The sequence below is a fragment of the Aristolochia californica genome, unplaced genomic scaffold (genome assembly GCF_029961685.1).
Source record: "Aristolochia californica isolate CCGP_79_NKW_82.1479 unplaced genomic scaffold, dmAriCali1.0.hap1 SCAF_14, whole genome shotgun sequence".
NCBI classification, from domain to species: domain Eukaryota; kingdom Viridiplantae; phylum Streptophyta; class Magnoliopsida; order Piperales; family Aristolochiaceae; genus Aristolochia; species Aristolochia californica.
Genome location: NW_027181815.1, coordinates 7,645,412 through 7,673,075, shown reverse-complemented (window position 1 = coordinate 7,673,075; position 27,664 = coordinate 7,645,412). Strand labels below are relative to the sequence as shown.

Sequence of the window (27,664 nt, the reverse complement as noted above, 5' to 3'; positions counted from 1 at the left end):
ATTTTAAGCATTTCTTCCAAATAGAAGAGAGAAGGAAAAAAATACAAATAGAAAAAAAAGAACCAAGCACATCTTATGAAGCTCATTTTAGTGCAAGGAATAAGTAATGGAATAGTTACTGAAACAATAAACAACTAAATAAATACAAACTAAGGAGCTAACAAATATCTCGTATAGAGAACACAGGCAATAAATGGGTTAGTAGACTTACAGCAGCGTCCAGCAGTGAACCAAGGGAATCATCTAGGACCATTTCATGATGGTCTAGGTATAGGTCAAGAAGGTTGGGCAAGTTATATCGTGAGCAGTGATGTATTATGAGCCTATACAAAGCTTGCATGGTCTCTTTGCATAGTGATACACTCAATTTTGAGGAATGTGGATCTGTTGTTTTGGCAGAAGATTTAGAACAATCTGTTAAACCATATGTTCCAGTGATGAAGCCTGAACGGGCCAAAAGTGCTACAATTTCTTCAGTTCCTTCCCAGTAATCTTTCATGAAAATAAAGTTCTTGGCAAGCTCCTGCTCTATAAGTGTTCTTAACCACAAAGAGCACATTTTGTCAATAGATAAATTGAAAAGCTTAACATTCGGGACATTTATACACACAGAATCTAACTCTTCCATTGGGCAGAAATAGTCCACGTGATCAGAAATTTTTTTGTGGCCTCCAGCAGCAGTAGAAGAGACTAATTCATCCAAACTAATTTGGAGGCTTCCATCAGACAATAAAGTTGCTGGAACCATGTTCAGGAGTTTCAAGATTTCATCCCAATCATTATGGCATACGTAGTATTCAAGTTGTGATTCCCATAGTACATGAACTCCCATAAGAAAAGGTTGATCAAGCACAATCTGCACAGTAGGAGGTGAGAATAAGAACAAAACAGGAACTTTATTATATGAAACATTATCGTATTGAACCCTCTTCTATCACATTATGGATGGTAGAGGGAGGGGGAGGGAGTAGGAGAGAGAGAGGACTTACACGATCAACAGTTTTCTGGTCCCATGCATCAGACCAGATAGCAGCAGCAGCCCAATACCCAGCATCAACATTATCTCCCTCAAGTGCTGGAAGAGAATGGCTCTCATCAAGATTTGTCCAAGAACCCAACAGAACTCCATCGATCTCACCACATTCTATTACAGCATCACATGCCCATGAGCAAGTAAACTGTAGTTTATTTCTTTCAAGCACTGCAGGACGAGATGACACTTTACTTGTTTGCTTTTGCCTGCTGAGATATGTGGCCCAGAAGGTGCTGCTGGGATACACCCTCTTCCATACAGACAAAAAGCCAAGTCAATTGAGAGTAAAGGATAAAGATTTAGCAACAGGCTTACACCAGCCTGACTTGTATTCTCAATTTCAATTGGTGTCTTATAGCATAGATCAAGGAAGCACAATAGAATCTTTTCCTTTGTAGCCTTCCGGTAAATGGTCGTTCATCATGATACACAACTAAAACAGTGCACCAAACAACAGAATAAATCCTACCTCTATAAGGGAGAGTCTTTCCAGTGCATTCCACTCATTGAGCCCCAGGTAACCCCATGTTTTCATCTCTTGGGCAATTTGAATTCGAAGAGATCTCCTTACAGTACCAAATAACAACTGTCTGAGGCTAACTTCAATATCCTCTCCAAGTCTTTGCAATGTGGTAACAGCTAGCGCAGTTTCACCCTATCAGACGCACAATATTAGCACTTAAATTTCATTGACTAAATATTAAACTCCTTCATGTCATACCTTTAAAAACAAATCATAAGCAATTGCTCTTCCAACATCACGAACTTCATTGAATGAATCATGATAATCTTTCTCAGAGGCCAAATCTTTTGATCGTTGAAGGTGTAGCTGAAGAACTGCCAAAGGGAGCCGATCTGACTGCAAGGCATCTTTCACTACAGTTTTTAGATCTAAATTACCAACCTTCCAACGTGAAATCATATCCTTAGGATTTTCCAAGGGAAGTACTTTCTTTTTCTGGATTATACCACCCCTAGACTCATGGGTAACAACTATATGGCTACTTCCCAAGTTGGGAGGCCTAGGTGCCACTGAAGAGTCAACAGTTGACAAAGCAAACTTGTCATTGGTGGGAAATTCTAAGTCAGATGAAGAGAAGGCCACGTTTCTCTGGCTCTGAGCTTCCGAAGCATCTTCATTAGTCTCCACACTAGGTTCAGAAAAAGAAGAGTCATCTTGCAGAGCATTTGTATCTAACAAACCAAATCCATCCGTGTTATCATCTACCTGCAAAAAAAGGACAACGAAATGGCTGTTTTTATTGCACAAGGATCTTCATTAAATTTATTGTTCTAAGAAAAACACAACATCATACCACTCCTTGAGGTCTTCTACACTTAGCACTAAGGCGACACTGAAGATTCCTGATGATTTCCATGAAGTGAGCCATCTCTTGAAGCCTTCCAGAATTACCAATTCCATTCTTTCCTTTAGATGGCATGGATTCTAAATAAAGCATTCTTGAACCTCCCATGGCCTGAAACATGATTTTATCTTTCTGCTCTAGCATGCCATACTTCCGAACCATTTTGGTTGCAAAGCGAGTAGCTAAAGACAGGATTCTATCAAGACAATCAAGTATGAACAATAAAGAAATATAAGTGCATAATTCATTAAATTGACTGATATAGAAAAGAATCCCAAGCTCACTTATGAATTTCACAGAACCAAACCCCAGAAGAAGAACACGAAGTGAAGACAAAAGCCCATTGCATTTAGGATATCCTTTTTTTATTTATTCTTGGTTTAGTGATTCTTATACACTCTCTGATAGTATGTTGACGTTTTCTTTTTTTCATATATTCTTTGTATTTTTTTTATCTTCTTGTTCAATTTTCTATAGCTTTTTGTCTGTTACCCCTTGGGGCACTCTAGATACTCTTCACATCTTAAGTGGAACTTTCATTCTCAGAAAAAATTAAGAAATAGGTTTTGGGCACTTTGACTGTTCATACAATATTGCAATTAGAAAACTCTTGGTCCTTCTAAGCATTTTTTTAATTTATTTTTTGACAAAGGACACAGTTTATTAAAGACCAAAGGCAGACTATTTAAAAAAAAAAAAGACCAAGGCAGAAACAGAAAAGAAAGGCAAAGAGCGAAGACACAAACAAAAAAAAAGAATTTTTGGCTTAAGTATCAATTTACGGTTGTAATGTGGAATTCCATTGATTAAGAAGAAATTTCCAGCAGAGGTCTTTAGCATTTTTATTCTTTATCATGCCCTTTAGTGTTTCAGCCAGAAAGCTTCAATATCTTGAAGATTTGCTGTGTTGCTTAAACATCATAAATAGTTAATATTTGAGAACAGAAACTAGTATTTTTCATCAGGAAATAACTGGAATGAGAAAAATAATAAAACATGAATACCTGGAAGCAAGTGCAACCTCATTATCACTACCCACTCCAGAAAATATCTGATAGACAGCAGCAAACAGTAACCTGAAGACACCTTCTTCAGCTAAATTCACATCCACAAGTGATTCTAAGGACCTGCTCATTCCATTAGAAAAAAGGTAGAAATTATATGCTTGAGTAACACAAGTCAGTATTTCATATTCCAGATTAAAAATAAAAAATAAACCAGTATTTAGAAGAGTACAACAACAAACATTGAAAAAGTAACGTAGAGACCATAACAATATAAACAAGCCAAGCCAAAAAGCTTAACCAAGAAATCACATGCAAAATCTGCAACTAAGGACCCTAATGAGTTGCCTTACCAATTTAATGACAGAATGTGTGAATTTTAAAACACATTTTATAAACAAATAATAATAACAAGTAAGCACAGCAAATGTTCTCACTCTTCTATCTGTTCCAATCTCATGTAGTGCATTGCCAACTGAAGACGACGCATCCGCACAACTTTCAAGTTCCAATCTGCCATGATTCTGCAGTATATCAGCAAAACATTGAAAAAGATTGACCTTCATATGAAGAAAGAAAGAGTGAAATAAACAATTTCACCAGAAGATGTAAACTTCTACAAGTTTGCACTAAATGATAACAATTAACAATAAGTTGCATGGTTAATAAAAGCTGTAAAATAAATAGAACAGATTCTCCATAATAGGCAGATTTTAGACGGCTCATGAGCTTATTGATGCTTGTAAGTAACAACAAAAACTTTTTTTTTATGAAAGGTGATTTTTTTTTTTTCAAATGAATGAAAGGTGATTTTATTTTATTTTCAAATGAATGAAAGGTGATTTTATTAAGAGAGAGAACCAAAGGAAACAAAAAGAGAGTGAGAGGAGGGGGGGATTTTATTAAGAGAGAGAACCAAAGGAAACAAAAAGAGAGTGAGAGGGGGGGGGGGGAGAGTTTTCCCCTAACAACAAGAGGATTGCAAGGAGACTCCCTGGTTAGCCAAAACATCAGCCACAAAATTAGTTGATCTCGGGATGTGAGACAAAAAACAATCAAAGAGGCTAAGTTCCGAAGAAGGATATATTCGCTCCCTCTCGGAGGACTACTCAGGGCTTTCTAGGATCGCTAGGGACCTTACTTGCTCGGTGGCCAACACATGGAGCAATCAGTCATGGAGTCTTCTATTCCGTCGAGAGTTGAATGATAAGGAAGCCCTAGAGTTTTGCTCTCTTCTATCCAGTCTCAACAGCATCACTATCTGAGAGCATGTGCTAGATAAGCTAATATGACTAGCACCAACGGTATCTTCTTTGTGACCTCAGCTTATTCTCACATCTGAGAAGGTGATCCCAGCCTGCCTGAGCATAACACAAACCTTGCCTAGAAGCTCTTTGCGCTTAGCAAGATCAAATTCTTCATATGGACAGCCATTAGAGAGCATATCCTCACTTCGGACAACCTCCAAAAGAGTGGTTTCACAGCTCCTGACCGCACCTGCCCTCTATGTGGTGTGTGTGAGGAGTTCGTTCAGCATATTCTTCTTCATTGAGGGTTCTCTTGGCAAGTTTGGATGGTGATCTTTCAGAAAGTTAGTATTCAAGTGGGGCTTCATTAGAACCTTTTCGGCACTTGCCAGATGGCGCTAGGGACTCGCCTGCCTAGAATGGGCAAGTTGCTCCTCTCAGCTTGCCTTGCTCATATTCCGTGGTGCATATGGCTAGAGCGCAACAACCGGAGATTCAACTCCAAATCCAACACCCCAGATAGCACCGCCTCTTATGCAGTAGGCATGATTTCTAGTTGGTTGCACACCAAGAAGGAATTTGCCTCTCTGGCAGGTATATCCCTTCGCAGGAATTGGAGTTTGCTAGCTCATATGGCGGGTCCCCAAAAAATGTCAGCCATGGTTGTTTGGGAACCTCCCCCTAGAGACTGCATCAAGCTAAACTTCAACGGAAGTGCTTTGGGATGTCTCGGGAAGACGAGTGCGGGAGGTGTCTTCAGGGACAACAATGGAGAGATCATTCTCTCTTAGCCGATTGGTATTGCTGACTTCAACACTACAGAAGTGAATGCATTCCACTATGGACTGCAAATTTTCAATGACCGTCTCCACAGGAAGCTGCTAATTGAAGGGGATTCCAAAATTGTCATCAGTTGGTGCTCCAGCTCAAGCACCCCCCCCCCCCCCCCCCCCCACCCCCCCCCCCACAATATAAAGAGAAAATTAGGGCAACCATGATACAAGAGTGAAATTCTCAAACTGCCTTAATGAAACAACAGTTAATATATCGTGGACCGGGCGGGGGTTCCGCCCCCACACCCCCTGGAGGAGGGCTTCCCGCCCCCCTTCCAACCCTCACGGCGACCTTACCACCTACCGACTCAACGTAGGGCATTGATTAGGCTCCACAACTTAACAACCTCCCACTTGGAGACTAGTCCATCATCACTATCTCCTTTGCAGCGGCAACAACTTTTCAATCCTCAGAGAGAAGTCCAACTGAAATCGCAGCAGTCTTTATCAACATATCAGTCGGATTCTAACTTCCTTGAATCTTCTCAAGTGCTAAGACTTTATCCTCCAGAGCTGATCTGATGAAGTGATAACGCACCTGTATGTGCTTTGTTCTGGCATGATAAATAGTATTCTTTGCTAAATGAATAGCACTCTGACTGTCACAATACAACACATTATTCTCATGCTTGAGAAGTAATTCTTCCCAGAAAGACTGCAACCATACCATCTTTTGTTGACTTCGGTCATGGCGACATATTCTACCTTAGTAGTGGAAAGAGCAATAATCTATTGTAACTTAGAGACCCAACCAACTGATGTACCACCCAATGTGTGTACATGTCCAGTGATACTCTTCTTGCCATTAATGTCTCCAGCCATGCCAGCATCTACATAACCTTGTAATCCCAAGTCCGACTTTTTGAAACATAAGGTTGAGTTTGCAGTGCCTCTCAAATACCTAAGAATCCACTTCACTGCTTCCCAATATTGTTTACCCGGATTACTCATATATCTGCCACAACTTCCATTGCATGAGCTATGTCTGGTTTAGTGCACACCATAGCATACATGAGACTGCCAATAGCAGAAGCAATGATTGCTCCTTAGATAACCTAAAGTGACTAGCCAAAGGAGTACTCAATGGTTTTGCATCATTCATGTTGAATCTGCTCGGCACCTTCTTCACATATTCTTCTTGTGACAGTTTCAAGATATCAATATCTCCAGTAATCCTCATCCCAAGGATTTGTTGTGCAACACCCAAATCCTTCGTTGCATACTTCTTGGACAACTCCCTTTTCAACTTATTTATTTCCTGTTTGCAAGCACTTACTATCAACATGTCATCAACATATGGCAGTAGAATGATGTAAAAGTCATTAAGCTTCTTCACATAATAACAATAATCCGCCTGGCACCTCAATAAACCATTACTACTCATAAAAGTGCCAAACTTCTTATATCATTGTCTTGGAGCTTGTTTAAGATCATACAAGCTCTTTTGAAGTTTGCACACCATTTTTTCCTTGCCTTTTGCTTTGAAATCCTGTGGCAGCATCATGTAAATTTCTTCTTCCAAATCACTATGAAGAAAGGTTATCTTGATATCCAACTCCTCTAAGTGCAAGTCTTCATTGGCCACTAGTCTAAGCATTGTTCTAATAGTAGTCAATTTCACTACTAGAGAGAAAATCTCACTATAGTCTATGCCTTCTTTTTGTTGAAAGCTCTTTACCACCAGTCTTGCCTTGTACCTCTTGCTGCCATCATGTTCGTCTTTCATTCGACACACCTATTTGTTCTGCAATGCCTTCTTCTCTTTTTGGTAAATCGGTCAACTGCCATGTCTAATTGGATAACGGTGAATCCATCTCATCTCGCATGGCCAAATCCCACTTGGTCGATTCATCAGCTTGCACTTCTTCCTCATAACTCTCTGGCTCCTCATATCAGATTTCGTTTTCAGGAAATAAGCCCATACCTTTTTGCTTGCATCATCAATAAATGTCACATAGTAGTTAGAACCACCAAGGGAGGTAATAATTGAAAGCCCACACACATCTGTGTGAACCAACTCCAATTTTTTTTTCTTTTGCTCCTTTCCAACCTTAGAAAAGCTAACCCTTTTATGTTTTCCAAAAATACAGCCTTCACACACTGTTGTTTACAGTTTTCAACCCTGGTAGCTTCCCGTTGGACTGAAGTACTTTTATTCCCTTCTCACTCATGTGAGCGAGTCTATAATACCACAAATCAGAATCAATAACAGCATCAGCAATTGCAACCGTGTCTCTGCAACTTGAAGTGATGTAAAGAGTTCAAGTTTTAACTCCCCATGCAACAACCATGGCTCCCTTAGTGACTTTCCAGGCAACACCATTAAAAGTCACATTATGACCTTCATCATTAAGTTGCCTTATTGAGATCAGATTACTCATCAGTTTTGGTACATGTCTTACCTTGCAAATTTTCCACACTATCCCGTTTGACATCCTCAAATTGACATTACCAATACCGACAAGATCTCACGATGTGCGGTGGTATGAAATGAAGCTCCTGAATCTAACACCCAAGAGTCAATAGGGCTATCAACCGACAAGAGTAAAACATATTGTACCTCTTCAATCACCGAATTTGCAGCATCGCTTTTTTTTTCATCCTTCTTCGGTGCTCTACAGTTCTTCTTTATGTGACCAGACTTCTCACAATTCCAGCACTCTACATTCCTTCCGAATTTGGACTTGCTTATACCATTCCTTGACTTCCCTCTACCATTGCCCTTGTTGGAATTCCTTTCGAAGTTCTTGTCCCTAGTATCGACACTTGAGGCAGAATTTGTCAAACGCCTAGCCAATACAACCCAAAAGACCGGTCTGTTAAGTGCGAAAAGCCAAGTACCTAACCCATCAGTGGTGGACGGAACCACCTAACTCTGACACCCACCATTCCTGTTCCCTACCGCTTCCGCCGGGATTCGAACGTAGAACGTGGTGCCCAGCTCTGATACTATGTCAAACGCCTACAACCCAAAAGACCGGTCTGTTAAGTGCGGAAAGCCAAGTACCTAACCCATCAGTGGTGGACGGAACCACCCAGGTGGACGGAGCCACCTAGCTCTGACAGAATTAGATGTTGACGATGCTCCGGGTTCCTTTCTCCGAACTTCCTCCGCAAGAATGGTATCCCGAACATTATTAAAAATCAACTTCTCATTGCCTACAGAGTTCCTGACGCAACCCTCATAGGCTCCCAACAATTTGGCAGAAACGCCAAAAAAACACGAACCTCATCATCAAATTTAATTTGAACGGAGGTCAATTGATTGATAATTGTGCAAAACTCATTCAAATGTGATGCCACTGATGTATTTTCTGTCATCTTTAAATTGAAGAGTATTTTTCATGAGATGTACCTTATTATTTGTGGAAGACTTCTCATACATGTCAAACAGAATCTTCATCATCCCCGCTATGGTTTTCTCTGACGCCATGTTGTGAGCAACCTTCTTCGATAGTGTTAACCGGACTACTCCCAATACCAGTCGATCAAGGAAATTTCACTCATCATCTTTCATAGCTTCTGGTTTCATATCTAGAAGTGGTGCATGCAGTTTTTTACTGTAAAGATAGTCTTCGATCTGCATCCTTCAGAATGCAAAATCCATACCATCGAACTTGTTGATTCCAAGTGTCGATCCTTCTCCGCAAATCATTGCTCTCAATCACGAACCAAAACTCTGATACCACTTGTTAGGAATTAGACGCCCTAATTCCAAACTAACAAGAGCAATAATAATAATCGCGGAAAAAAGAAAAAGCAAGCACAAGAACAAACAAGATTTATACAGGTTCACCTCAAGGTGAGACTACGTCTTGTCTTCCGCCGTTGCAGTATTCCACTATGAAGATGAAATAGTTTACAAGAGAGATCACATACACTTACAGGTGTTGTTTTTCTATAACCTCTCTCGGCCGCAACTAATGCTCATTGGAGGATGATAAAACCCTAATAGTAACCGCTTCCGCCGGGATTCGAACGTAGAACGTGGTGCCTAGCTCTGATACCATGTCAAACGCCTAGCCAATACAACCCAAAAGACCGGTCTGTTAAGTGCGGAAAGCCAAGTACCTAATCTATCAGTGGTGGACGGAGCCAGTTTTTTACTGTAAAGATAAGTTTTCGATCTGCATCCTTCAGAACGCAAAATTCATACCATCGAACTTGTTGATTCCAAGTGCCAATCCTTTTCCGCCAATCATTGCTCTCAATCACGAACCAAAACTCTGATACCACTTGTTAGGAATTAGACGCCCTAATTCCAAACTAACAAGAGCAATAGTAATAATCGTGGAAGAAAGAAAAAGCAAGCACAAGAACAAACAAGATTTATACAGGTTCGCCTCAAGGTGAGACTACGTCTTGTCTTCCGCCGCTGTTGTAGTCCACTATGAAGATGAAATAGTTTACAAGAGAGATCGCACACACTTACAGGTGTTGTTTTTCTATAACCTCTCTCAGCCGCAACTAATGCGATAAAACCCTAATAGTTGTGTCCCCTCCCCCCCACCACCACCACCACCATCACCACAACAACATTATAAAGAGAAAATTAGTACAACTACGATACAAGAGTGAAATTCCCAAACTACCCTTAATGAAACAACAGTTAATATATCGTGAACCGAGAGGGAATTTCGCCCCTACACCCCCGAGAGGGGGGGCAGGAACCCCCACGGTAACCTTACCGCATAGATCGATCCGCATACCAACTCAACGTAGGGCGTTGATTAGGCACAAAAACTTAACAAGGCAGGTTTTCCTCCACAACAAGGTGTTGGAGTGAAATACCCATCTTAGGCTAAACATCTACCAAATGATTTGCAAATTGAGGAATATGCTTCCAATTACAGTGGGGTTATTGATTCTTGCCCTAGTGAAATGCATAATCCCCTCAATCCAGCAGCTAAAAGAAGAAGAGATTTTTTTTTCAGAATAGAGTATTTTATTGAGGGCCGAGAAAAGCAGCAGTAAGATGTCAATAAAGTAGCATAAATATCTTTTACAATAAATAAGATAATTGTTGCCCTAGTGAAATGCATGATCCTATTGATCTAGCAGCCAAAAGCAATCAGATTGCCAATTAAAGTAAGGTTAAATATAATTAAAAAATAAAATATTATGATTTGTCTTCTATTTCTATGACTCATTTATTCGCTAGTCATAAATGATATAGTCTTTCTCATAGGTTTCTACATGCAGAATCTTTTTGGTTTACAAGCTTGCTATAGTCTTTAGCAACTTGAATAGCTTATAATAGATCACTCGAGGAAAAAGTTAATGCTCACATTCGGTACCACTGATAAAGACATTATTGCACCAATCATATTCTACTAAGAGTAAAACATATCAGAACACAACGGTTCCGGCATCTAGAAATTTGTTATTATTTTATGAGAACACATCCTTTTTCAAGCTTTTAGAAATTTTGCTTGAATTATAACACTTAAAACAACAACGCAGATCCTTTGCACTTTCCTTGGCATTTGCTGCTCCTAAGACACTAAATTGATCTCAATCATACCAAGCGCTATAGTTTTTTTTCAATCATACCAAGCACTATAGTTTCTTTATTCTTTATTTGTGACTTTGTGCATTTTTTTTCTCCTGCTCTTAATAAAATCTTTTTCTTTCCTGAAACACCGAGAAGTGACATTCTTTTAAGAAAAAAAGAAATGTCAAAATTGGATCCAAGTCCATCACAAAATGACTAGCGAAAGTTAGGAAGTTTTTTTCCAACTAGCAACCACAGGATTTTTTCTAACTATAACCTATGTGGGATTATTCTCAGTTACAAAAACAAATGCTGCAAGGCTACAAGACTATCCAAGGGAGAGAAGGAACAATACGAAAGAACGAGAAACAATGACAAATAATTGAGGATGGTATTCTCCTTGGAGAAGAGCACAAATCTCTTCTTTGGCAGAGTCATAGTGATCGAACAAAGCATGGTATAGTTAACAAATTTACCCCATCATTATCTCTCAATCAATCAAGTGTGATCCAAAAAATTAAAAAAATAACAAGTGTTTTTTCCGTTTGTTGAAGAGCAAGTATGGAAGAATCTTACATGACTCTCACATCAAGAAGTCTCACAGAGCAACAATTCATGTGGTGGAGTCTTGACAGAGTCTCATCGAAGGAAGTCTCATGGAAGAGTCTCAATTGAAAGATGTTTTAATTATGTTAGCCTTTTATTCTTGTTCAGTTGTTTAATTACTCTAGGACTTATCTTTAAGTGTTTGACTTAGGGTGTAACTGATACTTGGTTAGTTGAATTGTAATCTAATTCTACTTATTTCCTCTATTATAAATAGAGGCTCATAGTACTCAGTTATAATCAAGTCAATCAATTATTTCTCTTTTCCAGAAACTCAACATGGTATCAAAGCAGGTTCTGTGAGTTGACTCAATCAACCGCAAAGACAATGTTTTACTATATTTGATATATGTTTCCTTTTTTTCTTCTTTCTTTTTAGTACTCAATATTTTTCAGTTGCATTTTAGTTCTTAGTATTACTTTGGATAATATCACTACCTTTACCTCAGTATATTCTTTATTTTTTAACTTTTTTCTTACTAGTACTATTGCTCATGTTGCCACCTCCTCCATAGCGAAGAAGATCATTGAAGACATTGACGATTTTTTTATAAGACGTTCGATAGACATAGCAGATTTTGTTTCAGCCTGGATGCAATAGAGGCAGAAGTCCCTAGATGCGGCATTTTTGTTGGTGAAATCACCGGGATCCCTTGGGCCACCATTCTAGAATATTATGACCAAGAGCCCCCCTATTGCATGACAGAGACTCGCAATCTGTCAACTATGACTAGTAGACGTTGCTTCATCTAACACAACTTTTGACAATCAAGTCAGTTTTTAAAAAAAAAAAAAAAGGATATATATATTAACAAAAAAACAAAGAATTACAAAGAAACGGGGAGCAAATCCCTAACAACAAAAGATTGTAAGGAAGCTCCTGACTTGGCAAGCACATCTACCACCAAGTTGAGAAGCAATTTTAGGAATTTTCCGCAAAGAATCCCAATGCCACCATGGAGAGGACGCTTTTGCACACCAACCAATTACCACCTTCGAGTCCCCCTCAATGTGAAGAGGACCACTATAATGGTCTCGGAAAACGCGAAGTCCATTGAGAATACCTTGAATTTCAACCTTCGTTGAGTCAGCAATGCCTAGCGGACTAGCATATGACAAACACTGATTTCCTGAGGAATCTATGATAACACCCCCAAAACTAGCCTTTCCGGGATTACCCTAAGAAGAACCATCAAAATTTAACTTTAGGAAACCAAGCTTTGGAGGGGTCCATTCTTGCATGACCGGGGTCTTGGTTCCGCACCGCATTTTTGCAATAATGCTCCAATTATCACGGGTAGATGAACCAACAAAGGAGGAGAAAAGCTTCTTTGTAAGCAGCCAAGTAGAGATCTGACCAGACACACAATCCGCCACCCTTATCGCAGAATTACTTCTAGCATCAAAACGCCTCCGGTTATGTTCATTCCAAAGCCCCCATGGAATGAAATCGGTGCATGCGGATATCAAAAGCTTTTCAAACCCAGGGAGGGGAGTACCAATGAGCATTTTGTTAAAAGAAATCAGACCCACTGACATACAGAATTGCAACCCCGTCTTATTGAGGATGGAAGTCCATACCTTCCCCGAAAAAGAGCAATGAAGCAAAATGTGATTGACTGATTCGACCTCAGAGTTGCATAGAGAGCAAAGAGGGCCAATTGTCGGGTGTCCTCTTCTTCTGAACACGTCTACCATGAGAATTTTTTTATCTTTGGTAGGGAGTAAAGACGCCGTGAAAAAAGAACCTCATGATCCCTTTGGTTTGTATGACAACCATTGATGAAGCTGTAAGCAAAGGACACTGTGAAAAGATCAGGCCACCATATCATCTTGTCAGCAGTTAAAGGCCTCAGTTTGCAGGATTGCAAAGATTCCATCAACCTACTTGCCTCCAGAGCGGTATCAGAGAGACCCCTTCTAGGGTGTAAGTTCAAACCATTCTCTTCAAAAGCATCAGCAACCGATATTTCCTTTTGCAGAGATAGGAGGAGGAGGAGGTTCCTATAAGTTGACTGTAAAGGCTCTTGACCCGTCCACCAGTCCTCCCAAAACTTTAAAGATCTACCGTTACCAACATAGAATTTGACGACTGAAGAAAACTTGGGGATAAGTAGATATAATGATCTCCAAATTGGAGAAAGACATCTCTGATTGCCTCCTGAAATCCACCAAGGAGAAGGACAGCCAAGCTTCGCTGATACCATTTCCTTCCAGAGATTAGAAGAAACATTATTGAACTTTCAAATCCATTTTAAGAGCATGACTTGGTTCATCTCCTTCGATTTCCGAATCCCTAAACATCCCATATTTTTTGCATGCAGACATCCTCCTGTTTGACCAAATGATACTTAAAAGTATCACTCGATCCTCCCCATAGAAATCTTCTTGTTAGCTATCCATGGTATTGCAAATCGAAACTGGACAGGGCATAAAGGATAAAGCATAATTTGGAATACCTGTGATACAAGACTTCAAGAGAACGAGTCTGCCAGCTTTGCCAAGAAATCTGCCCTTCCAAGTTGCCAGACGGGTCTCCAATTTTTCCACCACAGGATTCCATAGACTTTGGTTTATGCGGTCATTGAAGAGAGGAAGACCAAGGTAGGTTGATGGGATAGTGGAGGTTTTACAACCAAAGATGTTCGCCAGCTCCTCTAGTAACGCAGGGCAGATATTGAAGCCCATAACGGAAGTTTTCCCCCAAGAGCCTCAAGGCAAGTTCAAATAGGCCCAAGACAACTTTGATCCTTCTAGCGCCGTCTATATTTCCGCTCCCAAAAATGATAGTATCATCCGCAAATTGAAGAATGGGGATATTGAAAACCTGTTGAGTGCTGGTTGGGGGGAGCCACCCGAGATTCACCGTCGAATAAAACATAGAGGAAAGAAATTCCCCAATAATGTTGAAAAGAAGTGGAGAGAGCGGGTCTCCCTGTCTGATCCCTCTTGTCCCTTTGAAATAACCGCATACGCGAGTCATTAAGAATGAAAGAGTAGGAAACCGAACCGACACAACTCCTAAACCAAAATCTCCATTTTGGGCCGAATCCCATTTTTTCCACAATCAAGTCAGTTGCATTGATTCCACCATTGTGCAGCACGCCGGATAGCAGACTTTTCAGAAGACTAAAGGAGAAAGTGTTGGCTGAAAAATTAAAAGTGAGGTTGTTGTGGCTGACTAAGCAATTGAGCAGCACTTGCAGAGGCATCACTTCAGATGCCATGCACTTGAAAGGAGATTGCTGTTGTTGCTACTCTTAATTTCACATCGTGTATCCAGCATCTAGATCGAAGTACAAAGATAAGTCCAATGGAAGGGCTGCTGCAAAAGAACAACAGAAAGCATCATCGAAGTCTACACACCTGTGACAAACTCTCCAGCATGGCATCAAAGGAATTCCTGCAGTTGCAGCAGGTCACGTTGGCAAGCTATTTATCTTGATGGATGGAGGTGAAAATGGCGACGACATGTGATCAAGAGATTCGTGAATAGAGAAAAAACTCCTTTCATTGTCCCTCGACGTCTTTGCCGATTGAACTTGTACCAGTCATCCGACTGTCCCCAAATCAAATCGAGCCCAAAAAATTTGTCAACTTCCTTGCCAGTGAATTAGCCAGTTGTGCCTACCAATGAACTAGAGGAGATTTTGAACACATGAAAGGAGATGATGAAGTGAGACGATCGATACCATGACTTCAGGTGCCATGCGCACATATGACTCACAGAGACCTATTCAGGACTCAATTCCATTGCTCAATGAGTCACAGCTTCCTAGAAGAAGAGGAGATGCTAGGAGTTTGGACAGTACTGTCATGGAAGAAAAAGAGTTTGGCATCGGTGCTCAGACAGTTCCTTAAGAAGCATGAGACGATGATCCCTTACATCGTATTCTCAGGCCCACTATGTGCCTACTTAGGAGTCCCAACTCATTCCAGTGAAGGAACCTTCCTACCTTAGCAGCTCATCTGCCAGAGAACCAACAAACAGTGACAATTGAAACTTCTTGGTCTTCATCATTGTTGAGTCTTCCATATTCAGAAGCTTCTTCTAAGACCACAAGCATTGTCTCATGCCCTTGTGTAGCACCATCAAATCTGCCAATCTATCATGGACACAACAGCAAGCAGCTTCGGGCGGCGCATCCGAAAGAAGGGCAGCAACAAAACCCACTGCATCGTCCAAACTAAAAGCAGGCCCATATATATCAGAGAACGATAATGGCTATTTACAGTTCATCTTTTTGGTGTCTGGAACTAGTACCTAAATCATCAAAGAATGATTCTTGTTATTGGGAGGACGAGGACAAGCAAAGAAGAAGCAGAGATTCCATTTCAAAGAGGTCTACTCTAACAGAGCTGCAATATCACCACTGTTCTCAAATTCTTCAACACCATCCACTGCTGGAAGTGTGACTATCAGCAGCTCTGTGCTCTTCAGTGATTCACTGATGTGCTGTGGCAATTGGATATTTGGCTGATCACGTTTGTATAAATTTTGTCTCAGCCTCTTGGTATAGAATTGTTGTTGTTGTTTTTCCTTTTTATGGAAATGAGAAATTTGTTAAGAGGGAAAACCAAACTTCAATACAACAACAGGAGGAGGCACACTCTCTACAAGGAGGACTTGAAGATAGGCACCCCTATTAGCTAAAGTGTTAGCCAAAGAGTTGGCTGAGCGAAATTCATGAGATCAAGAGCAATAAAATGAAGATACAATGTCCATAATTGATTGAAAAAGAGCCCAATGTCTCCAAGAGGGTTCAGCAGCAGTGGAGCACCAACGAATCACATTCTTGGGCCCTCACAGGCATCTACAGCCCCACTCGCCTGTCCTACATCAACTTCAGCACCGCCGGATTGCTAGTAAGAATGTTGATCGTCTAGAGCTCCCATTGGCACCCACAAAAATCGACTAGGCCGCTCCTGGGATGCCGATGGACTGTGCCCCGGGCCCAGATGGCTTCAATGGGGAGTTCTACCGCCACCATTGGGAGACCATCAGAGAGGATGTTTATGCCTTCATCCACTACTGTGGAATCACGCATCGCGTCATTGGTGCTTCCTTCATAGCCTTGATACCCAAGAAGATCAACATTGTTTACCCTAACGACTTCAGGCCAATCAGCCTCACCACCAGCTCATACGAAGATCATCGCTCAAATCCTTGCCAACCACCTTTGTGCGGTCCTGCAGCAAGTCATCCACCCTTGCCAAAGCACCTTCACTAAAGGACGCAACATTTTGGATTCTGCAATGGCAGTGCATAAACTCCTTGACTCCTTCAGACGAGCCACCCATCCAAGAAGTATCATTAAGCTCGATTTTGAAAAGGCGTTTGATCGTGTCAATTAGAAGTTGCTTGACTATCTATTTGGCCAACTGGGATTTGGTACTCGTCAGCACTTTTGGATGCACAGTTGCATCTCCAGCGTTTCCTTCTCCCTTCTAGTAAACAATAAATACGAGGGATTAGACAGGATCACCCATTGTTCCCTTTTCTCTTCACCCTCATCACTGAATACCTTTCGGCTATGGTCCGGCATGCAAAATGCATTAGGTGGCTCAACTCCATCTCCGCTTACCCCAACCAAGAGATTGCCATCCTCCAATAAGCGGATGACACTATCCTCTTTGGCAAAGGAATGATGGATCAAGTAACCCACCTAAAACCATTCCTTAACCTAATCGAGTTCTCCTCCAGACAGAAAATGAGTTGGGCCAAGGCATCCATTTGTGGTTTCAACATAACCAAAGTGCCCTTGAGGAAATGGTTGTTTATTTAGGATGTAAAATTGCTAATACCCCCTGCACCTACCTTGGCCTGTCGCTGACTCACGGCACTCCCACCAAGAATAGTTGGCACCTGGTGACAGAACACCTAGAGGGATGCCTGGCCACCTGGCAAGGTAAATTTCTCTCCAAGGTTGGAAAACTCACCCTTATCAAATCTTGCCTGCACGGTATTCCCAACTATTTTCTCTCCCTATTTCACTGTCCCGCTTCTGTCAGAAACCGATTAGAAGGCCTCAAGCTGCGTTTTCTCCGGGGTGAGCCCAACAGGGAAAGGAAATACCATCTCGTTAAATGGTCTAATGTGTGCCAGTCAATGCATCTCGGAGGGCTTGGTATAAAGACATCGCAAAAACCAACTTTGTGTACGTCATCAAATGGATTTGGCGATTCAGCTCGTCTCCTGATCTGATTTGGAGAGCTCTAGTTGCTGCTAAGGCAAACAAGCGATGGCCGCCATTATTTGTTCTCCTATCTAGAGGAAAATCTCCCTCCTGCTCCCCAATTTCTCGGAGACTATTAAGTGCTACATAGGTAATGAATACCTAACTAAATTCTGGACGAATTGGTGGTTGGGAGACGAACCATTGGATAAAAGTTACGGCTCCATCTCAAGCCTTTCTAGACTTCCAAATGCTTCCATTGCAGACCTATGGTCCTATTCTGGTGAATGGAACCTAAATCTTCGTAGAGCCCTCACGGATTCTGAAGTTTTGCTGGCCTCCAACCTCCTTCGTTGCCTTGCAAATATTAAAATCTACGACCACATTCTGGACGTCCTTATCTCGACCCCTTGTATTAAAGGGTCATTCACTGTGGCTTTTACTTACAATCTTCTGCATGGCCACAACACCTCTCAGCCTCGCCACCCTGCTACCCTAGCCTGGTCACTGCTCGCCCGTCCTCGTGCCAACTTTTTGGTGTCCATGCAAACACAAAATTCTCACATCCGAATGCTCTCATCAGAAGAAGAACTCATGTGCCACTTTCTAGCAACTCTCCAGAATCCGCCACCCATGTCCTTCTCCACTGCAAATGCCCAAGCCATCTGGACCAACCTCCTCAATAGAATTGGACTACAATATTGTGTTCCTCACAACTTGTCATCTATGATCCACTCCATCACAAATTCTCGGCTCCCAAAGCTCAGAAAAATGCTCATCTCCAATTGCATGGGACACATCCCTTGGACTCTCTGGAAAGAGAAAAAAAAACGAAAATTCCAGTTCAAATCCTCCCCAATCGAAGTGTTTGCTAGGAACATTGATGGCCAGGTCTCCCCCTGGCTCCTCACGAAAAAGGAATTCCTCCACCTGAGTAGCTCGGATTTCCGAGGAAACTGTCACTTGACTGCTGCCATGGCCGGGCTCGCTCGCACCCCGAACATGACAATGTGGTCTCCTCCCCTCAGCCACTTCAAGCTTAATTTTGATGGTAGTGATTTGGCTGCCCAGGACCCGCAGGGTTTGGTGGAGTAATCCATGATGAAAATAGTTGCTTTCGTTACTCTTTCGCCGGTCCTTCGGGCATCTCCGAGTCCATAGCCGCTAGGCATGCTGGGCTGCTCCAAGGTCTCAAGATCATCCGAGATCGTCTCTCTGGGCCCCTCATCATTGAAGGGGACTCAAAGGTTGTCATAACTGGTGGGCTAAGCGAACGTCTCCCCCTTGGAGGCACTAGGATACTTTTTTTGAAATTTTTAACATTTGGTCTTTCATGAATTGTATTATGGACCCACACCTCCAGATCCGCCAACCACTTGTTGGATTACCATGGTAAAAGGGGTTCATCCCTCCAAAACCCCATTGTGGAGGATGGCCCTCTCTATAGGTTGTATTTCTTTCTTTTTTATAAATATTCACACATTCCATAAAAAAAAATGAGAGGACCGTTAAAGTGGCTGGTGAAAGCTAGAATCTTTGGAGAAGTGCTGAGAGCTCTATCTCAGTGGCATCAACGAGGCCGAGATGGCCAACGAATGATAAGAAAATGGCTCCCTGAGAGTCTCTGAAGAAGTTCTTGAGAGTCCTTGGTGTAGAATTGTTGTTGTTCTCATGGATTTGGAGCATGGAACCATTGACAGATTTTCAGGCCTGATAACGTCGTTTTTGGGCAACCAAGTGCTGGAAACAACTGGGTGAAGGAGCATTACACGGAGGGCCCAGAGCTGATTGACTCGGCTCTAGATATTGTTCACAAGGAGGCTAAGAACTATGATTATCCTCATCTAGAAATCTCTTTCCCTGCTCAAACCAATCCGAAATAGGGACTATCTTTCTTCATATAGCAACTAGTGGTTCAAACTTTTCTCAACTTGCCATGAAGTTGATGCAACTTGTTGGTAAATCAAGCACTCTCTTGTGAATATACATTCTTTGGTTGTTTGTATCCATTTCGGGTCGAACTTATTTGTTTCAGACCAACATAATTGGTTCATTTCTTGTATTGTCATGAAAAACTCATCCCTAATAAAATTATTATTTCTGGTTTTGAGAGGAGATCACACAAGGTGACTTGGCTCAAGGTCTCCTCTCTAGTTGGTTTGCTTGTCCGCATCAGTTGCATATCTTCTGTCATCATCTCAAAAAAATTATGCTCACCTCCCAAAAGTTTATTTAAGGTCATATACGGTCCAACTTGTTTGTCATTTTTACAGTTCTATCGTTACAATATCCCCTAATTTTTTAACAAAAAAAAAGAAAGACACTAATTATTAATTTGATAAGCAAGCCCTTCTTATTCTTTTTGGAAACTCGATTTAAAGTAGAGAGTTGCATTGATGTCTCATTCTATCTAAAGTTTCTAGAGTCAGTTTTGGAAGTAGAGTGTTGCATTGTCGTCTCCTTCCGTCTAAATTATGATGTGCGCCTATCCTTGTGTTCATGTAGTATTTCTTCAATTTATCATTTTATGTCTTTTTTATTTCCAACTTAAGGAGGAGAAGTAGAAAAATAAGTATAAAGAAAAAGGTATTTTATTTTATGTGACCAGAATAATCAAAGGGGAGAACAAAAATGAAGATTTTGCATTTATGAAAAAAAAAATCAACCAAAGAAGATTGAAAACCAAGAATCTTTTTCCTCACAAGCTGAAGTTATAAACTCCAGCTTGAAGGGGAATGTTGAAGAGCATGTATAGAAGAGTCTTACATGACTCTCACGTCAAGAAGTCTCATAGAGCAACAATACATATAGACAAGAGTCCCACCGATGGAAGTTTCACAGAATAGTCTCAGTTAAAAGGTGTTTTAGTTATGTTAACCTTCTATTCTTGTTCAGTTATTTAATTATTCTAGGACTTATCTTTAAGTGTTTGGCTTTGGGTGTAACTGAGACTGGGTAGTTTAATTGTAATCTAATTCTACTTGTTTCCTCGATTATAACTTTTGGCTCATTGCACTCAATTATAATTAAGTCCAGGAATTATTTCTCTTTTCCAGAAATTCAACACTAGTTTTATTCCAACTTCAACTTTTTTCCTTTTTTTTCTATTAGCTACTTTTAGCTTCTATATTGTAAAGGGCCTTTAAGGTATAAGGAATTTATCAAATTTTAAATAGCACTGAATACAAACAGATATCCATGGTCGTTCTATAAATCTTTAGTGAAGGTAAAGCATCTTCCCAAAAGAAACGTAGCAACCATTATTTAAAGCAAACCATCTTCTCATAACGAAGAGTAAAACTAAACACATAATATGAAGTGAAAGATGTGAAAATCAAATAATCTGACTAAGAAAAACAATGCTTGAGAATTAAGTAAGCTCACCATTTAGTAAGCACAAACGATCTGCCTCAGCAGGGCCTTCAAGCAGTAATACTTTGTCCAATACCTCTATCTTCCAAGGTTGGGATAAATTTTTTGACTCCTCTATAGTGGATGACTTTTTCCTTAGATGTCCAGCATGTATACTGACACCAGGCAGCCAACTGTCAATAGATTCTACTGGTATTCCATCTGACGAGACTGAGACAGAAGGAAGAACAACAAAAAGCCCATCTTGGGTCACCAAATATAGACACCCCTGGAATGAGCAACCGACAGCTTTGCCAGCATAAGCATGCTCCTCCTCCAGGAGCCAGTAGCTTCTTGGCTGCAGGCCAGCATCTAAGCCTCTGTCATCACAAATTACAGACCCAATATGTAAGGAAGTATGAACAATTCTTAACCCCTTCTTGTCCTTTTCTTTGCACCCACGAAGCAGTCGAGTGACTCCTAGTGGAGAAAAACATATGGACCCTTCTTCTTCACATGCATTGGTAGGAAGAAATATTCTGCGGATGGGAGTTGATGATCCTGCAGACATAGAAATATTGCAAATTTTACCCTGTGATGGATTGGAAAAACTAGATAATTTAGAATCCTGACTTGCTTTGCCCTGGACAAGCCACTTCTGCTTTTTCCAGAGCTTAAGATCGTCTCTATGAACTCTGCATGTGCTGCCATTTTCTGTCAACCCATTGTAATTTGATATATCAGAAAATATCCTCTGATCACCAATTTCAGAACCTGCAGCTTCCCAGCCACCCAATATTCCAAGCCCACAGTGAAGAAAATGTGGAACCAGCTTACTGAATGAATAATGCCTTTCTGAAACATAGTCATCTGCACAAATTACATAAACTACTCCATATTCATCAATTATACCCAACATTGAGGAATTAAAAGTGACCAATATCCGCTTGAATATTCTGTTAGAGTGACCAAAATTTTCACTCCTAGGGGTGAACTCAGCAACTACACCCAACTTTGACTGCTCCACTACATACTGTTTCTTCAAACTTAGCCCACAACAGTGTGAAACACAAAGCTGAGCAACAAACAGCCCAGTTGTTGCATCCCAGAGAGAGACTAACCCTGTACTGCCAAGACAAACAAGTAATTTGTCCGAGAAGTTAAAGTCCATCCATTCAATTTTAGGGCCTAAATTCTCAAGTATCACTGAGCAAACCCACTGAAACCCCCACCAATATAAAATAGCAATAACAACTATAGTCTTTCCAGAGTATTGTGTCCTCATTTTACTTGTATTGTCCAGTACAGGTTCTGTCAATGTGAGAACAAATCCAACCATATGGTGGGACAGGCTAGAGAACACTCTGGAACACACTAGCAGTGGGACTGTTTCCTCAGATTTAGAGTTTATCTTTAGTGGATCAATTCTAGTCTGCTGAATCTGATTTTCCTTCTCATCGAGATTAGCTCGAGAAAGGAAGTCCACAAATATTGAATCAGTAAATGAGATGCAGAATGAAACAACCTCTGCATCACCAGGAAAAGATGACTTTGGGGGGAACTTGGTAACAAAGTCTCCATTGGTTTCAATCATTTCAACTTCAGTAAGAAAGGTACTCAACCATTTCTTTGAAGTGCAACTGCTGCGATAAGAAAGCCCATATATATTCTTTCTTCCACTACTCTGCTCATCTGCCTGTCTATGAACAGAAGCATCAGTAGGGCCCCATTCCACCCACCTACCTCGCAATAAACCACTTCCTTCTTGTGCTGAGTTGGCCACCTGTATTCTATAGTCCAAGGAGTGGAAACAATGAACTGTAACACCATGATCAGTAGATAAAATGAGAAGTTCCTTAGGAGAAGAATCCTTGTGCAGATTACACTTATCCCCAACATAGCCCCATGCCAAGGATTTTACACCAGCAATGAAAGTAGGTCCATGTGAAAAAAAAATACTGGGTGCAGAAGTGGACGGGCTGCTATCTAATGAATTCAATCTTCGGGACTCTTCTAACTGAAAGTTATCAGATTCATCTCTTTCTACCTTGGTAGAAGACAACACTTCTCCTAAAGATATAAAAGAGAGAAGTAATGAATGTGAATAGCGAGATAAAACGGGACAGAAAGCACAGAAAAGTAGGATGGCACCAAGTACAAAGAAGTCAGAAATAGTCACCAGCATTTAAAGGGAGCAGCAAGGCTTCAGATTGATGAGAAAGCAGTAGCAAGAGCTCTCTCGTAGGAGAGAGCAATGCTTCACGATATTCTGAAATGTCAGAATGCAGATACGCCGGGGCCCACTTTCGGAGCTGTAACACAGCAGGTCCGACTCCAGAATCGCCCTTGTTAGGTAGAACCATTGATCGGACATGTACCTAATGATTACTGAAAAACGAAAAGAGTGAGAAACATAAAACGTATGAAATAATGGTAGGTTGTCCATGAGAATATGATCTACGTATACAGAATTACTTCCTCAGAATGTAGAGTTATCTCCAACATTCAGCCGCATAGAGTATGAGCAACAATCGGTCAAAGCAAATAGGTAGAAATAGATACAGTAACGAAACAGAAACAAGCCAATAAACAATAGAAGAGGTAAACCTTAAAATCATACTTTGAGTAATGTCCATTTAGAGAGTAGCAAATAAAAGTTATGATTTCCAAAGCTCTCATATACTACTTCGGATGTGAAAGTTAATCCAAGTGGAACCAATTAATAGAAGAAAAACATAAATCAAAAAAGAACAAACTACCCTTACCTTAACAAGAAAAACAGAAGCCCGAAAGATCGCCACAGGAACTTCAGCAGATTACCGGATTTAGGATATTCAGGAACCTAAAATCGAGACAATAATACCGAGCTAAAAAATCTCAAAAAGAAAATGAATATAACAGAAGGAAAAGAAAAAGAAATTGGATGCATACTCTGCATACACGAATTACCCCCAGGAAAAAAGAAAATTGAGATTCCGATCTCAACAAAAAAAAATCGCCAGAAAAAAAGTACCTCTTCCTATTGGTCTCTTTCACCTGCCAACAGTTACGGACTCGCAGCCCTCAGAGATAAATCGCCCTCGGTTCGTTGCAGATCCTCTCGAACATGGAGCAACTGCAGGACGTTCGCCGCGCAGCACAAATGTTCGTCGGGAGCTGTCCGACCGCACCGTGAGACCAAAACTACCACTAGATCACATGGGCCACATGTAATGATCACGATCGCAAGACATGGACGAGTGATATGTCTTGAAAATGTCCCGGGCATAATTCGTGGTTTCAAGTTGCCCGAAGGACATAATCGCGGGAGAAATGAACCGGGTTGAACCGGGTTAAATGAGCCAACCCGAGTGCTTCAGACACTAAGTCGAGTAGTCCAAACGGGTTGCCTTTTCCCAAGAGTAGTCATAACTTTTAATAATTCAGTGTTAGATGTTCCCATGAGTCCACTTCCAAGGCCTGTTCAAGAGCATGAATTAACAAAGTTTCAGCCAATCTCAACCCTGAGTATTAGATGATTTTTATTACTCGAATGGCACGCACGCACGTGTGCCTTCCTTCCCTGTCATTTAGTCCCATATTATTGAGTGCAATGGGGACTTTGAGGCTTACAATCTCAACCCTCCTTCCATTTGACCTTATATGAGACTCTTGCCCTTGTGTGTGGGGTGCTCATACAAACGGGCATATGCACGCATATGCATGTGGGTCTCGCATATCACATGTGTGACATATGTGGGGACAAGAAAGATTGATCTTTTACTATAGGATCAAAATGAGCAGACCTTTGGGATGGATGAGGAGCAGAACTATTGGAGGAAAATAATTGCAGATTCAAACCATTTGATGGATATTTATAAATTTGAACAATCAGATCATGAAGTTATATATTTGAACTATTAGAATGAGTGGTCGTATATTTGAATGGTTAGATCATACAAGTTAGATCATACAATGACATATTTAAACCATCCTATTTAGGGTTAATAATCTAAACTGTTAGATCAAATAGTTACAGATCTACATAGTCAGATCAGTTTGGAGATTAAGGTGTAGATTTTCCTTTAACAGATACAAAGAATAGATCTAAAGAGCATGAGAAAGACACATACAAGAAATTTTGAGCTCTGAAAGTGTTTTGAAAATAAGAAAAATGTTATTTGCATTCTTGAGAAAAGTTTAATTTCATGAGGACATGAGAAAAAAAACCTCCATTCAATCTGGTACAAGTAATCAGGAAAAATCTTATGGAGTTCATGAACCCATTTTAATATATTGCACATCTAATAGGGCAAAAGGTCAGTTGTATCTTAGAGAGGGATCGCCAGCATCCTGTGCATTATAGAAGGCGAATCTTTTTCGAAAACAATAAATACACATATAGGACTTATTTGAGGTATTATTTAATTTATTGATTAATGTAATTGGTGAAGCAGTTTAGCAAAAAGGACATCAGGATTTATTTGAGTTTATTAAGTAATATTCAGTGTGGTGAGTTATATTATTTCCAACAATTTGGAAAAAGATTTGAACTTTTGAAATATTAGAATGAGAAGTCAAAGAACTCATTGAATAAAACATTGAAACCCGAATTGTTTGATGGAAAGTATTTTTTTAGATAATAGAAAATAATAAAATACTAGTTAACAACCTTAGAGTTGTTTTATGTAATAGTAAATGAACCTCCCGTAAGTAACTTTGACGATCATGAACAAGGAGATCATGAGTTAGACACAAATATAATAAGCATAATTATTTGTGTTATGGGTTATTTCTCAGTGCTTCGAGCAATAGTTTATATAACATATACTCTTATACTAAAATTGCAAGAGGTTTGTGAAAAACTTTAAAAACAAAGTACATGCAAGAAATTGTATCTGAATGGAAGTTTTTCTATATAAGAGTATTTAACCTATATGATGGTGAAAAATCAGTTAGATCAAACACACGAGATTCAAAATGTTGTTGTTAAGATTGTCGGCAAGGGTATTCCTATAGATGACTAAATTCAAGCATTTGTTCTCATAGAAAAACTTCCACCACCATGGTCAGATTTCAAACTTTAGATGAAGCATAAAAAAAATCTTCCTTCATTGGACAAAGTGTTGGTCTCAATCCAAATTGAAGAAAAAACATATCAGCAACACACATAAAAATTTAGGCAATGAAAATTCATAAGAATTTAGTGGAAAAGCAAGTTTGATAGAATCAAAGAAAACCCCAAAAAAATACCTTGATAAACCTAAACAAAAGATTTAGAAGGAACATGTTGGAGAATATGAGAGACTGTTACAATAAGGAACCTCACAAAATAAGAATTAATATGATGAAATTAAGAGGAATCTCATGGGAAGAAAGTTTCACAAAAGAGGCACAATTAAAAATGTTTTAGTTATATTAGTATTCTATTTATGTTCAGTTGTTTTATTATTTTAGGATTTGTCTTTTAGTATTTGACATAGGGTATTACTGGGCAAGGGTAGTTTAAAATTGTAATCGAATTCTACGTGTTTTTATATTATAAATAAATGGCCATTGTACTCACCAATTACATTAATCAATAAATAAATTAAATAAACTCAAATGCTCATTATACTCACTTTAATTTAGGTATTAATTATTGTATTGATTTGTCGTAGTCTATGTTGATTGTTCGTGTGATTTACAGTTTAAAAAAGGGGTGGATTTTTTTTTTTTTTGAAGGGTTAGAAAGCTCTATAAGTAGAGCAATAGAACGTGAGAGAGACACGAGTAAAAATATTTGAACTTTGAAAGTGTTATAAAAAGAAGGAAAATATTCTTCGCGTTCTTGAGGAAAACTCAAGTGTTCTCGAGATAAAAGGAGGAAAAATCCTATATTCTATCAATTCAAGTAGTAAAAAAAGTTAGAGTTCGTGAACCCATCTTAGTACTCTATGCATGTCTATGAGAGCAAAAAAGGTTTATTGTATCGTGAGGAGGGATTACCAACATCTAGTAAACTTTAGGAGGCAAACATCTTTTGAAGACAGTAAATACATGTCTTGGAGCTGTCTTAGAGCTATTCGAGGCACTACTTAATCTGTTTATTTATTAATGTGATTGGTGAAGCGGTTTGGTAAAAAAGTACGACATCAGAATTTATTTTGGATTAAGTGTTATTCGGTGTTGCTGTGAGTTATATTATGTCCAACAACGAGCCTGTTTGAAACGTGCATTGCCAGAGTCAATCAAGGAAACTCAAGAACAAACTATGATTATAGGTGTAAGTTTTGATGAGACTGCCCACTATCTTAATATCACGAATTGATGATGCTCAAGTTCGTTGGACTATTTGTGCATCTTTACTTCTTTGTTCAATTCTCCTACTAGGAAAGTAAAAAACTGGTAGATATTCAAAGATTTATATATCTCCTACATGAAAATAATTTTACTTTATTTCTAAGGTTGGGGGCATATGAGTGGGTGTGTCAACTCTATGTATCATATATTTAATTTTGGCTTATCAAATACTCAACTGATAGCTGTCATAACCGTATTGACCGATATATCCTATAGAATTTGAAGGCAAGTT

At 39.9% G+C, this 27,664-nt stretch overlaps 1 protein-coding gene across 3 annotated transcripts in view; it reads right to left on the bottom strand.

The window, feature by feature from the left end:
- LOC137950927 (uncharacterized) overlaps positions 1–24,264 on the bottom strand; it is a 53,292-nt gene extending 29,028 nt beyond the window's left edge. Inside the window, exons 1-12 of one of the 3 annotated variants that reach the window (XM_068797592.1) lie at positions 24,125–24,264; positions 23,877–23,953; positions 23,291–23,499; positions 21,145–23,181; positions 3,842–3,917; positions 3,405–3,527; positions 2,350–2,596; positions 1,755–2,261; positions 1,503–1,688; positions 1,226–1,283; positions 990–1,144; positions 212–856 (exon numbers count right to left, since the gene is read on the bottom strand). In XM_068797592.1, the coding sequence (XP_068653693.1) occupies positions 212–856; positions 990–1,144; positions 1,226–1,283; positions 1,503–1,688; positions 1,755–2,261; positions 2,350–2,596; positions 3,405–3,527; positions 3,842–3,917; positions 21,145–23,181; positions 23,291–23,474 (4,218 nt within the window). In that variant the 5' untranslated portion in view covers positions 23,475–23,499; positions 23,877–23,953; positions 24,125–24,264. Of the gene's footprint in view, positions 1–211; positions 857–989; positions 1,284–1,502; positions 1,689–1,754; positions 2,262–2,349; positions 2,597–3,404; positions 3,528–3,841; positions 3,929–21,144; positions 23,182–23,290; positions 23,500–23,876; positions 23,954–24,124 lie in introns of those variants that run through there. The other 2 variants (XM_068797591.1, XM_068797593.1) reach the window with 2 other exon arrangements.
- Between the last annotated feature and the right edge of the window lie 3,400 nt (positions 24,265–27,664).